The following is a 13,716-nucleotide window of genomic DNA, read 5'->3' as shown; positions in this document are numbered from 1 at the left end:
AATGAGTGTCCCTCAGTTCTACCTACAGCATTTCACTAAGGGCCTGTAATCAGTTATGCCTGGGTATTTCTAGCACAGACTGCCTGACAGCACAGAGCTCCTGCCAACAGTCCATTAAATTCCTTCCTCCTTCCTTTTAAACATGGATTTTCTTTGGATCTGGGAAGACAGACAAACTCATTCCTTGTTGCTTTAGTCTCCATCCTGGCATAGAAAGTATTGTCCTGGAGTCAGGAGAACAAACTAACTGCCAACTGTCCAACGAGCCCAAATCACTGGTGTGCAGATGAGGACTTAGAAGAGCAAGGCTCTAACTCTAGGAGATACCACCAGGGGAGAGAAGCATCACAGCACGTAGTCCTTGTCCAAAGCTTCCCACTTATCGTGGATGCAGCACAGGGACTCCACGATGAAGCACCAGAACAAGGAAAGCAGGAATACAGACAAAGCATCTCCTCAGCAGAGGGTTTTCAAAAGAACAAAGTCATCTGAAAGCGCAACAAACCCCAGGATCCCCAGAGCAATAAGCAGAAATGTGCCAGTCAAAACCACACAGATGTGAATCTTTCAAAGGGCTTTATATTACAAAAAAAACATAGGTCACAACGAATGTGAAAAATCCATTCAATGAGGCTTGTTTCCAGTTTGCTGGGAAAGCTACTTTTCTCTTCTTCATTCCCAGCCTACTGCTGAAAACGTGATTGCCAAAACAGTGACACCTCGAGCCAGATTTTTAAAATCAAACTTGCTCCGCCAGATCCAGCACTCTGAACTTGTCCAGGTTGTAGAAACAAGCCTTCACGACTCTGCCTCCAAAATACCTTCCATTTAGATCCACAACAGCTGGAATTGAAACCAAGAGCACGTCAGCAAGCAGCAATTCAATAAAGTAAACATCTCTTTAACTGAACAGTCTAATCACTGAGACTGTTTAATCTCTCTACAAAAGGTAACTCTGAGGGTCACAGGACACGATTTAGGATCCCACCTTTGATGGCAGATTCAACCCGTTCAAACTCTAAAAATATTCTTACAGCTTCATCATCAGGGGCACCAGGGATCTGAAACAAAACAAAAGCCCCAAACCAGAAGTGATTAGAACAGTAGCAAGCCCACTGTTTTAAAGTGCTGTTCTTCGCAAAAGTAGTCAAGGGAACAAAATAAAAAGGTTCCAAAATCACAGTACCCTGAGATTTTGGCCCAGATTCTGAACTGAAAGTTTTTATCTTACAGATAAGGAAAATCCAGAATCCCAACACAGTGAAGCACCCTGAGAGATCTTTTATCTATGTCCCTTCTCTTAGGCAGTAACACACCAGTTGTGAGGGACAAGGGCCCAGTTTTACTTTCAGAGCAGCCAAAAAGATCCTCTCTTACCTCAAAGATGACACATTTCCCAACCTTGCCATATTTCTCGCATTCCTCCTTCGTTTCAGCTTCAAGATCTTCATCCACCTCCCCAGCACCCACCATGTTCTGAAAGTTAAAAGAATAAACCCAAGTCACTGGGTGGAGTCTGTGCAGATGGTTGTGTAGATAAATTAGAGATGCCCTGTGAACTGTGACCATGGATGCTTTAAAAGCTCAAGAGCCACAGGAGGAGAGAGGGGAACTGCACAATTTAAAGCAGTGTTAATTTGAAATACTTATCTCAGGAATACACATATTTTCTCCAGAACACAAAGCACCACATCTGTGCAGGCCAGAACCTCTGAACTATGCAGAGTCTTGTAAGAGGAACATAAGTATTAACATTTCAACACCAAGACATGTTCTCTGGCTCCCAACTTACCCTTAGTAAGACCACTTTAGTTGGGCATTTCAGTATCTCGGTCAATGGGTTGGAATCTGCTTTCTTGCCCGTTTCTGTTACAAAGACAGAACAGTGAATCGTGGGTAAGATAAGATTAAAGCTCAACTGGGGACTTTTATCAGAATCTTACTGATTGAAAAATGGAATAAAAGCCACAAAATGTAGTTTCATATTGTAGGGGAACAGTTATTCACAACTTGTAGCTACTTGGAAGGACAATAAGCAGAAAAATCAATTTTAGTTATGTGAATTAAGTTAGAACACTGACAATGTACTGACAACGTACTGCTTCTTTTGGGGAAACAACTCCTAAGTTCAGAATTGCATCAGATTCCCTAAGAACTAAAAATCAGCTCTCCTGACTTCCAACACTTGTGCTCAGGCAGAGGTGCTGTGGGCAGGCCGAGCTAAAAAAACGTATACAGGACTTTACAAGATAAAGAAGATAATTTCCACAAGAACGAATATGAGCCATTCTTCCAACTCCAGTATTTTCTCCAAGGACAGATGGTAAAAAAAAATCCAGGAGCTTCATTTCTCAGAGACTTGTTGTAGGACACAATTACCTTTCTCTGTAGACTCGCCAACGATGATCTTGCCACCCCTCTTGCTCGTTTTCTCTACTGACAGTGCTGTGCTGAGCCCCTGTTCATGCTTTCCCAGCCCCTGGCCCTCTCTGAAACCATACTTCTGCATGATTTTGTGAGCTACTGTCCCCCTGCAAAGAGAAAAAACATCAGTTAGTAAAGGTTTTTTCCACAAAACAGTAGCACTGCATTACTCCCGAGTGCTCAAATATTCTACCTCCTAAAATCTCCTTACACAGAGACAGAAAACACAAGAGCTTCTACAATTTACAACCTACTGTCTATTAGTTCCAAGTTGGTGTAAGCTCCAGAGGACAAGACCTTACTAGCCCTTCCTACAACAAATCTGGATATCCTCAGTATTAATTTAAACATGTCTAATTTTTCTGAATTTTCCAGAGCATCTTGAGGCAGCAACCTCCCCAGCTATTTAAAGGTACATTTTTGTAAGTACCTTACAAAAAGCACCTCCACTGACAGGTTTTGAAATTCCTAGTGAAGGAATAGTTAGAATGAAAACATACCTACAGGTGTTGACATTTCTTTGGTGACCACAGCTTGACAGGTCCAGACACAAAAAACATGTCATGGTGTACTAGTTTAAACCACAGTAAATATTCTATGCTCAGTCACCCCCATTTTATCAATGGGCAAACAAGATAATAGAGGAAATGCAGGATCAGTGACTACATGGCTATTTCCTAAGCATAGTACCTGAAACACACATTAAAAAAGGCCAAGAAGTCTGGCTGTGTAATGCTGAAAGATTTAAACACTAAGTCATTGAATAAACAGACAATTGTGTGGTCAGGGTAGGTCAGATTTTTAGCCCTTCCTTCAGTAAAGTGAAGGTCCCAGGGTACTGCTAACTAGAGGTGGTAATGACAAACAAACTGGTCCAACAGTACCAAGTTTGGTTATCTTTTTTTTGGACAATTAGAAGAAAAACAAACTCAAAACTGAGGTCTCTAAGCTGCTTTTAACTATAGATTCATCTTCACTTTGTTGCCACAGTAGGAACACAAGCCTTACACACAAGGCAGAAAAGTAAATGGGCAGGTTTGCAGCCACAGCTGATACATTCAGGCAAACATGCTCTGAATTTCTGAACAAACAAAGTAGAGTTGAAATGATCTGCCCACTGGTATGTAGCAAATTTAAGATAAAGTTGAATAAGAAATCTAGAGGAACTAACATACCACCCGTGTTTTCCTGTATACTCCATTAACTTGGCTTGTACAGACCATAAACACTTTAAACTGGAATGTGGCTTCAGAACTCACTAAAAACACAGCCTGGAGTGCAACCACCTCAGATGTGTTTCCCTCAATCCAGTTAATCCACTGTTTTCTTCTGTATCCTGCCAGTTTGGACTCTCTGCACTCAGAGTAACCACATACATACATGGGCTGTGTTCTTCTCCACTGACAAACTATTTTAGCTTTTGGTTTCCACCACCTTCCAATGCCTTTTTCCACAAAATGTGCAGCAGTCAGTCATTTACCCCATGTTAGCAAGGAAGGAGTTGCTGGGTCCTGTGGGGGAACGAGGCCTCTCTGGCTCATCATACACTGGAGGAGGAATTGCTGCTTTGGAAGATGGTGCCCGAGGTCTGGACTCCTCTTCATATGGGAATGATGCTACAGCTGAAGAAAAAAAACAATCTGCTTTTTCAATAAAATCCCAACAAACTATGAATAAAAGCCTCCCACATAAATCCAAATCAGAAGAATGTTTCCTTTGCATGTGCTGTTTTAACATCCTGTCACCTCTCTCTCACTCTCAGAAACAAGATTTGAGTTATTCTGGATCTTCCTATGGATATAGATACCCACAACTCTAAAATGTATTTATTAAACTCTTATTAAATGGAGGAAAAAAAGCATTAAGAGGCCACCTGGACTACAATGAGTTTATCCAGGCAGAGGCCAAGCAAAACTGAGAAGGCCCATTCATGAGGAACAGAATTACAACAAAACTGGATCAACGTACACAGCTCCAGGCCCAAAGACTGTGAGTAAAAATACACTTTACATTTACACAGAAGAGAAACCAGTCTATTAAAAAGAATGAATGCAACTCATCTCACTGAGAATTTCTGAACTGCAACTCTTCCTGGGGTATGGAGATATACCTGGATATCTCAGTTATACTGGTTAGATTGCTAAACTACCTTCCACTGACAAGTCTAATGGAAAAATGTAAAAAAACAGGTTACAGAACACCAAAGAAAATATGCAGAAACACTTTTGAAAAGTCTTTTGGACTTCTGTGAGACTGACTTCATTTTAGAATATTTTCTTGGGAACGAATTCTTGGATCTTATCAAATAAAAGGTCAGATGTGAAAGTTTGGGGATGTCATATGAGGAAAAAAAATCCTATTTGAACAGCAAATGGATTTCTGGACTTTTGGATTTCTGCTACAGCAATATTTTCTCTTGTTTTTCCAGCCTAGATTTAAGCATCAAGTAAGAAGCCATACAAAGGTTTCCTTGTGGGATCATGTCACATTTTAAAAGCTCTCCCCCTCAGGATATTTGTACCATTTCCAGCCTATATTTACTTTTCACTCAATTGCTCTTAATTATTTACTCAAAACATTCTCTTTCTGTTTTTAATGTTTACACATGTCAAATGCCTTCACTATTATATTACTCACTTAAGCTTTGGGTTTTTTTTTTTTACATTCCAGTCTTCTCATAAATAAACTGAAGACTCCCAAAGGAAAGTTTGTGCGCCTAGGATTCTTTTTTCTTATTATTTTTTAGAGTAGACAACATACTGCTAATTATTTTAATTTTAAAGTACACAACAGTTAGACATGGGGAAAAAAAAAGGGAATGGTTTTGTTCCCATGGCAAGATGATGCCACCTCGTGGACAACTGTGATCTTCACTGAGGGAAACATCAATGCACACACATCTCTCCAGCTGAACTGTACCCCTGAAAAACTTACAAAATTCTGTCTGTAGTGCATAATCCCTTCAGAAAAGACACTCACAAAATACTTCCTAAAGCAAAGGGTAACAGAAAAATTCCCTCTCCACGCTGTGGAGGCTTCTAGTCTACCCAGAGAAACCTGCCTGTGACATTTCTTTTTCCACATCAGAAGTAACTGAACATGGTTATAACACTCCACTGCGCCAAACCACTTCTCCAGCAACACAGAAAGAGTCCTTCAGAACAGAGATGTGAAGCACAGCAGCATCACAGGTTCCCCACAGCTTCCCCCCATCAACAAAGAACTAGTACAGGTCCTGCTGCCACAAAGAATCCTCTGGGAAAGGCAGGAAGACTCAACTGAATAGCATGCTGAGTGAGAAATAAACACTGCTGGGTTGAGAGAGGAGGATTTTGTAGTACTCACGTTCTTTGTCCTTCTCAACCAGAGAAGTGGGTGGTGCAATGGCAGCTCCTCCCATACCTATGAGCAAAAAGGAAAGCAACAAATTTGGATGACATCACAACAGACCTGAATTATTGACTGTAACTTTGCTGCTGAAAGAGAATAAAGCTTAATTTTGTTTATGCAAAGACATATTTCACCACCCTGATCCACATCATCTGACTGGCTCTGAGGGCACTGAAGTAACAAAAGCAGGAACGATGAGCTGAAAACTCAACAGTGATTCTCGTAGCCTGATTTTATCTCCTGGTTCACTCCTCTCCTGGAACCTACACCATGCAGAAACTTAACACAGGTATCTCCAAACTAAGGTAAAAAGAGGTCTTTTCACAAATAATTTAGCTGCCACCTGCCTCCACGGAAGAAAAAAAATCAGTTTTCTGCATTACAACAGTAATGCTGTAACAAAATGCCAGGTTTATTCTAAAGGCTCAGAAACAACTGTGGACTCATCTGAGGAAAAGAAACACAGAATCCATGAAACAGGAATGAGATTGTGCATTCCCCCCACCCCTCTTTTTCCTCCTCCCCTGTCTCCCCATCAAAACCACAAGCAGTTCCCTTACTCCTTTTCCGTCTCTCCCTTTCATAATCTTCATCTTCATCAGAATCTGGATCTGGTCTTCTGGAAAACCCACTGGCTTCATGTCTGTCTTTACGTCTTCTAGGAGACACAGTAAGTTAGGATAAGAAACCATCAAAGTTAACTCTGTGCCTTAATTTATGAGCCCACCTTTGCAGTGTGAATTATTCTGCCCCACTCCAACTGGCATTTTACCATGTTTCCCATGACGGTGTAAGTAAACACCTCTATTATTTGTTTCTCTGCTTTTATCCTCATGGGGCATTTTTTAGTAAAACATAAGATGGATCTAAAGCAAGATTGTTTTCCACTTACAAGTCAGTCAGGAAGAATGTATGGAAAGGAGGAAGCACCTGAATAAATCTAGTTCAAAGAGAGTAGAGTTAACTGAATGACTACAGACCTTAATTAATCACCCTGCTCTGGACAGAATCCCTTATAAATTCTCCACCACAGGCTATACAGAGTCATATCATTTACTCAACTAAAAAAATCATCATGCCTAAACATCTTTGGCAATTAAAGTAAGATTCAGGCATAACTTCTAACATTAAGTGAGGAATTCTTCAAGAATTGTTTGCACTTCAACTGTTATCTAAAGTGACCATGAAATCACTCATTTTAATACTTCAGAAGAAAAAGGAAAAGTATTTTTTCCCAAAAGTTAAGAGCATAGCTTGCTGCATAAATCAGATCTCACTCCTAGCACAGCCATCAGAACTGTGCTACAAGATGCTAAAAACAGCTATACTGTGGAACCACACAAAATTTCTGGATCTCTACCCTGTGAATGCAAAACAAATGTACAGCCTGTTGTCCCAAAGCAACATCTGATGCAGGTTTGGCTGAGATTGCTTCCCCAATTTGAAGTCAGAATGCATTATGCATTTTTCACTTCCTTTCTCTAATGTTATGTATAAAGACTCTTGGCCTACACACAAGTACAAACATGACTACAGAGCAATCAGTGTTGAAGCTGTGGGAATGACATCCCAGATTTCTGAGGTCTTACATGCCAATGGGATAGAGCCTTAGGCTTCCTCCTCCATCAGAACAATGAACATATAACAAAGAGAAGACAGAGAAGTCCAAATGACTAGAAATATTAATTTCCACAATCTAAACAGGGCAACAGATCTGTAATTCCACCAACTTTGTACTGTGACAAAGATAGTTTATTAACTCCACTTAAATTAAGCAAAGATAATCTTCTGCCTGAAGATATTTTACCACTTATTTCAATCAGACACTGAATCTGCATTCAACTTCCTTAATATGATTAGAAAGATTTCTTACTGCAGGGAAAGGGTATTAAGGTAATTAAAGATAAGTATATTTTTTTTTGTGCAGAGACAAAAGAGTAATAAACACATAATTAACTTACTTAAACTGAATGCAGAGTATCAAAAAAAGGAAATGTAACTATGACTCTCAAAAACTCTGCTAATTACATCTTTAAAACTGAAAGCATTCCTGAATCAGTTTGTAGTATTTAGGAGCAGAAAGGATTTTTTTATCATTGAGCGTTGAAAGGTTTTTCTGCATTCTGGTTACACTGACATCTAATATTAAAAAATACCTGCAAGGTCAAAGTCTGACAGTGATGCATGAAGCAGCCAAATATTGCTGCTATTATTGAAACAAAGTAAATTTAGAATACAGAAATGTCAAGTTTAGAAACCTGACATGTACCTTTCAGCCAGAGGCTGCAAACTTGATAATTCTCATAATTTTTGCACTGTTAGGTGACTTCAGCAAGAGAATTAAAACATTAATTAAAGCACTGCACTTGTTTCCACAAGCACAGTGTTCTTCACTAAACCTTTCAGAATTTCCCTGAAATCGTTTGGAGGGATAAAGTTAAACAAACTGATGTGTCTGAGTGTCAGTATGCCACGAGTTCACACAAAAGCCTTACTTTTCTCTTTCTTCAATCTCCTTTTGCCTCTCCAGCTCACGCTGCCTCTGTCGTTCCTCTCTCTGGCGTTTCACCACTTTCTCGTAGTCATTTGGGAACATGGGATCATACTCATCTGCCAGAGGAATCAACACATCTCCTGCAGAAAAACCACTAGGGACGGGATCCTTTAAAAAAAAAAAAATGGAAAAAGGAGCTTGTTCAGCTGAGATCTGAAAACAACATCCAGCTGGAAACCAAGAACTAAACACTTCCAATTCCTGACTTCTATAACGGCAGGTAACATCCTAATCCCACTGTGACTAGAAGAAATCTTTGCTTTACTTAAAACTAACACTTCATCCAGTCTCTCATTACCTCACATGAATCACCCCCTCCCCTTGCCAAACACAAAGCAGCAGCAAACCCTCATGGACAAGAATTTTTCAACCCCCATTAATTCATTATTACAAGTTTTACAGTTTCTTGCCATTGCAGGCATCTGCCAGGGTCCTCCCACACAATCTCATCAGGCTTTTTCATCAGCTGCTATATGATACCAGAAGAGGTACACAGGCTGTTCTCCTCTCATCTGAAAGAACTGTTTCAGAACTATCACCTTTGAAAAAGCTTCAGGGAGAAAGTTTCTCTACATTCCTCACCATGAGAAATCCATTTTAAAAGGTTAGGTGGCTTTTCTTTTATTTTTCAGTTGATTGTTTTACAGGTCCAGTTCTGGTGCAATCACAATTAGTCATTATTTACCTGACCAAATTGGTGTCTTGCCAAGTACTTTGAAGCTGTCCAGGAGAAATACTCCAGGAACACTGTTTTATAACTGCACATTAACCTTGGTAATTCCATGCTGTACCACATGGAAGTCTGTATTAAATTGAAATGCTCATTAACTAAAGAACTCTGAGCAGAAGACGACATTTTCAGAAAACAATCACTTCTCTGACCACTAGGAATGACGATGAAAAAATAAAAATAGAGACTGCAGTCAAAGAATTCCATTTCCAAAACATTTGCTAACTTTTTAGCTGCCTTGGTCTTACCTTTAACCCAGCTGCTACATGAGGTGGCGTGTCCACGATCTGCCTCTCATCAGATGAGTTCCCTCGTTTCAGGTCAATCACTGGAGCAAGGACTGTGCTTTGTTTTGTTCTCTGACTCTGCAAAAAAACCACCAGAACACAAAATGTCTAAAAAAGATAAAACAGTTTTCTAAAAAGCAGCTTGATATACTTTGCAGTGGTAGGTGAGTGGTCCCAGGTTCAGACTAGAACCAGAAACACACACTAAAAATTCAGACCACCTCTTCAGATGAGTTAAAACCGAGTCAGGTTGTTAAGAAGGGATTCAGTTTTATTCCAAAGACCTACTGTTCTTCACATTTGTCGTCTGATAACATCTATTAATCTATTCTGAACTCTGAGTTTTCTAATCCTATTCTATTCTTCCATTAGTCTATGGATACACTGTACATTAGTTACATGGACAAAGAATATAACTGATACAGTAGTCATTAGGATTTTATTCATGCACTTTGTTCCAATTATCAGCTAAATCCTGCCCTCAATTTCACCAGCATAAATCAGGAGTAATTCCAGTGAAAAAATGCTGTGCCTACTTAAGTATTTGGCTACTACTTTTTTAATTAAGTAATCCCACTACAGAACCTACACACCACAAAGAACACAGTGTCCTGCCTCAACCAAAATATCAACACTGCTCAAAGAAAAAGGGTGAAATACTGCAGCAATAAAAAGAGAAAACGGTTCTGCCAGAGTTTAAACTCAAGGAATTTGCTTGTACTCCTCCTTCTCATGTACACTGTAAAAATTTCTAGTGCAGGATGACTTGCACTTTAGCACTGAAAGCCTTTTAAAGAGCAGCATAAACTGATGCAAACATGTAAATATCTGATGCAAAATGCCAAGAATGACCAATAGCCAGTAGTGACAACTATCAATCACAGCATGACCCTTATTTACTTTTAGAACAAAGAAAAAAGCTTAATCTCACTATCTTTGATAGTTAAATCTGAAGATCAGCTTTTGGCTCTGTTCATTAAAAGCTCTGAGGTTTGCAGCACATACATCAGCTCTTCATTCAGTTTTAATTTTGCAAGAAACCCTCTAACAGACTTCAAGAAACACACATCTCACCTTTTCCCCTGCTCAGTTTTGCTGGGTTCCTTGCTACAAACTCACAGACAAATCCCAGCAAAATTACCCCAAGTTGGTATTCTAAGGTCACGAACACAATGCACCGATCAATAATATGCAATAATCATAAATAACAATAAAGCAAAACCACAAAGGGACTATACCTTTGCTTGTGTGAGAGCTGCTTTCTTCACCTGCAGCTGAGACTGCAGCAGTTTGAAATTCTTGGACCAGCCTTCTGTTTTAGAGTCGCTGGTCTCAACTCCCAAGTCATCGTAAAGTGACATTTTCTCTTCAATTTAAAACTGAAAGACAAAAGGAAAAAAACTCCAGATGACACAACAAACCTACTTCCAGGTTATTTGCTACTAATTTACTTATGTTGGTACACCATATTTTCACATATATTTTTTTCTAAGCCAGGGAAAATTTAAAGTAGTAACATTTTTCTGGTTGGTAGCAAATAGTCATAACTGCATTAAAAAGTAAGAGTTTGAAAGGTAATGAAAACTGTTCAAGCATTAACAAGTGCTGGAAACTTCCCAAAATTATGTTTGTACCATTAGATGTCAATCATTTGAGGCTTTGAAAGAGTTATACAGCAAACACTGGTTCACAAAGAAATTCAACATTATGCATCACATGGGCCTCAAGATTTCTGAATCAAACACAAATTATTATTTCTGCTGACCTTAAAAAACTGTCCACACAAACATGCAACCACTGCAATCAGCTTCCTAAATTTCACTATTTTTTGCATCATAAAGGAGCATGCTTTTTATACTAAACAGACTTGGCAGAGTAGTATTAAGTAATAATTTCTACAACATTGAAAGGCTTCTCAAACACAGAGAATTCACACACACACATATATAAAAAAAAATTAGGCAGGTAACATCAAGAACATGACATGAAATATATCATTTTGTCTGATATTGCATCTGACATGGATAGAAGAAGAGAAATCTGAATGTCACGTGAGGTCTGTCACCTGTGGCACAACCTGTAAGCTCATTATTTAGCCTCTGACAGGTCTGGATTGCAGCACCTTCACCCCAAAACTTTAACTTCTTAATTTACAAGCATCACAGATTAACAGCCTGCATTGAAAGCTTATAAATTCATCAGGAAGATACTGATCCCAGAGATGTGACAGGTACTTGGGAGGGAAACTCCTGACGTACAGGAGATGGCTATTGCTGTGGGTTTAACTTATGTGCATTTAAACCTGTGGAAAAAGTCTCAGAGGCAGCAGACACTGAATAAATTACAACACCAAAACGTGGCAAGCTCAGCACAAATTTTTAAAAAAACAACCACAAAACACAACAATTTAATCCTGCAGTGGAATATGAACAACCAGGCTCAGCACAAAGGAGTTTAGAGCAAGAAAAGTAGGTGGCTGCACTCCCTGGAGATATTAAATATATGGGCACAGGGAATGAGCCACAGAGGGGGTTACAGGGCACAGGGTGAGCACAGGGCACTGCAGGAGTTCCCACCTGCCACAGGGGAGCAGGATTTAGGCAGCAAGAGTGCTGCTCTTCTAGAGGAGACAGGATGCACTGTGGGGGAATCACAAAATCAATTAGGCTGGAAAAAAAACCTGTGGGATCATCAAGTCCAACCTGTGACTGACCCCCACCGTGTCACCCAGCCCAGAGCACTGAGTGCCATGTCCAGTTGTTCCTTAAACACCTCCAGGGATGGGGACTCCACTACCTCCCTGGGCAGCCTATTCCAGTGTTTAATCACTCTTTCCGTGAAAAAATTTCCTCCGAATGTTCAGTCTAAACCTCCCCTGACGCAGCTTGAGGCTTTGTTCTCTTATCCTGTCCCTTGTTCTCTAAGAGGAGAGCCCGACCCCCACCTGGTTCCCCCCTCCTGTCAGGGAGTTGCAGAGAGCGAGAAGGTCCCTCCTGAGCCTCCTTTTCTCCAGGTTGAGCCCCCCCAGCTCCCTCAGCCGCTCCTGCTGCTCCAGACCCTTCCCCAGCTCCGTTCCCTTCTATGGACAATGATGGATGGATGGGGGCAGGGTGCAGTCATCGCGGGGAAGCGACAAAGGAGCTGCACCCAGGCTAAAAGAAAGGTTGGGCTGCGATCTCTGTGATGTCCAGCACTCTACGGACACAGGGGCCGAGGCGGGGGGGCAGGCCCTGACCGCCCCCCCCGCTCCACACAGGCCCGGACCCCTCCCAGGCGTCGCTGAGCGGGGTACGTCCGCCCTCCACCCGCCGCGCCCTGCCTCTCCACACCCTGCGGACTCCGGTGCCGCCTCCCCACCGCCCAGGCCGAAGCCGAGCCCGGACCCGCCGCTCACCCGTCCCGGCACCGCCGCCGCCATGAGCCGGCGCTGAGGCCGCCGGGAAGGGCCGTCCCGCGCCTGCGCACTGCGCCCCGCGCCGCCGCCGCGCTGCCGCCCCCTGGCGGCGGGAGGAGGGAGCGGCACCGATGATCTGCCCACACACCCCCGCCGTGCCAGTATGAACCAGTACGGGACACTCCGTCCCACTATGAACCAGTATAGGGCACTTCGTCCAGTATGAACCAGTACGGGACACTCCGTCCCAGTATGAACCAGTGCAGGACACTCCTTCCCTGCATGAACCAGTATGGGGCACCCCCTCCCACTATGAACCAGTACGGGGCACTCTGTCCAGCATGAACCAGTACAGGACACTCCTTCCCTGTATGAACCAGTACAGGGCACTCCATCCAGTATGAACCAGTATGGGACACTCCGTCCGGTATGAACCAGTACAGGACACTCTGTCCAGTATGAACCAGTACAGGACACTCCGTCCAGTATGAACCAGTATGGGACACTCCGTCCCGGTATGAACCAGTACAGAGCACTCCATCCCACTATGAACCAGTGTGGGACACTCCGTCCAGTATGAACCAGTACAGGACACTCCGTCCCAGTATGAACCAGTATGGGGCACCCCCTCCCAATATGAACCAGTACGGGACACTCTTTCCCTGCATGAACCGGTACAGGGCACTCCTTCCCTGCATGAACCAGTATGGGGCACCTCATCCCAGTATGAACCAGTACGGGACACTCCATCCCAGTATGGACCAGTATGGGACCCTCCATCCAGTATGAACCAGTATGGGACTGGGGAGGGAGCCCAGTGCCCAGGGGAGATGCAGGATGCAGTCCCCAGATGGAGGCAGTGGAGGAGGCGGTGGGAAGGCTGCTCCCCCCTCGGACTTCACAGCACGTTGTTTTGACAGAGAGAACCCAAAGAAGA

At 42.1% G+C, this 13,716-nt stretch overlaps 1 protein-coding gene across 3 annotated transcripts; it reads right to left on the bottom strand.

Annotated features, from left to right (window-relative positions):
- Positions 1-559: 559 nt before the first annotated feature.
- On the bottom strand, positions 560-12,879 carry RBM17 (RNA binding motif protein 17). Of its 3 annotated transcripts, none has more exons than XM_027739952.2 (12): positions 12,780-12,879; positions 10,624-10,764; positions 9,347-9,463; positions 8,310-8,476; positions 6,375-6,469; positions 5,770-5,826; positions 3,905-4,046; positions 2,380-2,531; positions 1,793-1,866; positions 1,378-1,476; positions 989-1,061; positions 560-843 (listed from the first exon to the last, which is right to left on the bottom strand). In XM_027739952.2, the coding sequence occupies exons 2-12, from the start codon at positions 10,744-10,746 to the stop codon at positions 740-742; spliced, it is 1,203 nt and encodes a 400-aa protein (XP_027595753.1). In that variant the 5' UTR covers positions 10,747-10,764; positions 12,780-12,879; the 3' UTR covers positions 560-739. The 3 variants fall into 3 exon arrangements, with proteins under 3 accessions (XP_027595753.1, XP_027595752.1, XP_039239423.1); XM_027739951.2 differs by having other exon boundaries at positions 6,375-6,472; positions 12,780-12,878; XM_039383489.1 differs by lacking the exon at positions 12,780-12,879 and adding an exon at positions 11,962-12,017 and having other exon boundaries at positions 6,375-6,472.
- Positions 12,880-13,716: the final 837 nt, after the last annotated feature.

The sequence above is a fragment of the Pipra filicauda genome, unplaced genomic scaffold, assembly GCF_003945595.2.
Source record: "Pipra filicauda isolate LSUMZ 115617 unplaced genomic scaffold, ASM394559v2 scaffold311_size1313980_pilon, whole genome shotgun sequence".
Classification (NCBI taxonomy): domain Eukaryota; kingdom Metazoa; phylum Chordata; class Aves; order Passeriformes; family Pipridae; genus Pipra; species Pipra filicauda.
This window is presented reverse-complemented; position numbering and strand designations above follow the sequence as displayed.

Bases quoted from the DNA above. Each gene is read 5' to 3' on its own strand.
- RBM17 (XM_027739951.2), bottom strand. From the start codon at position 10,746: ATGTCACTTTACGATGACTTGGGAGTTGAGACCAGCGACTCTAAAACA. The intron at 8,477-9,346 runs GTAAGACCAAGG...TTTTTTTTAAAG, and splicing joins ATGTAGCAGCTGGGTTAAAG to GATCCCGTCCCTAGTGGTTT. The intron at 844-988 runs GTGGGATCCTAA...TTTCAATTCCAG, and splicing joins GGTTGAATCTGCCATCAAAG to CTGTTGTGGATCTAAATGGA.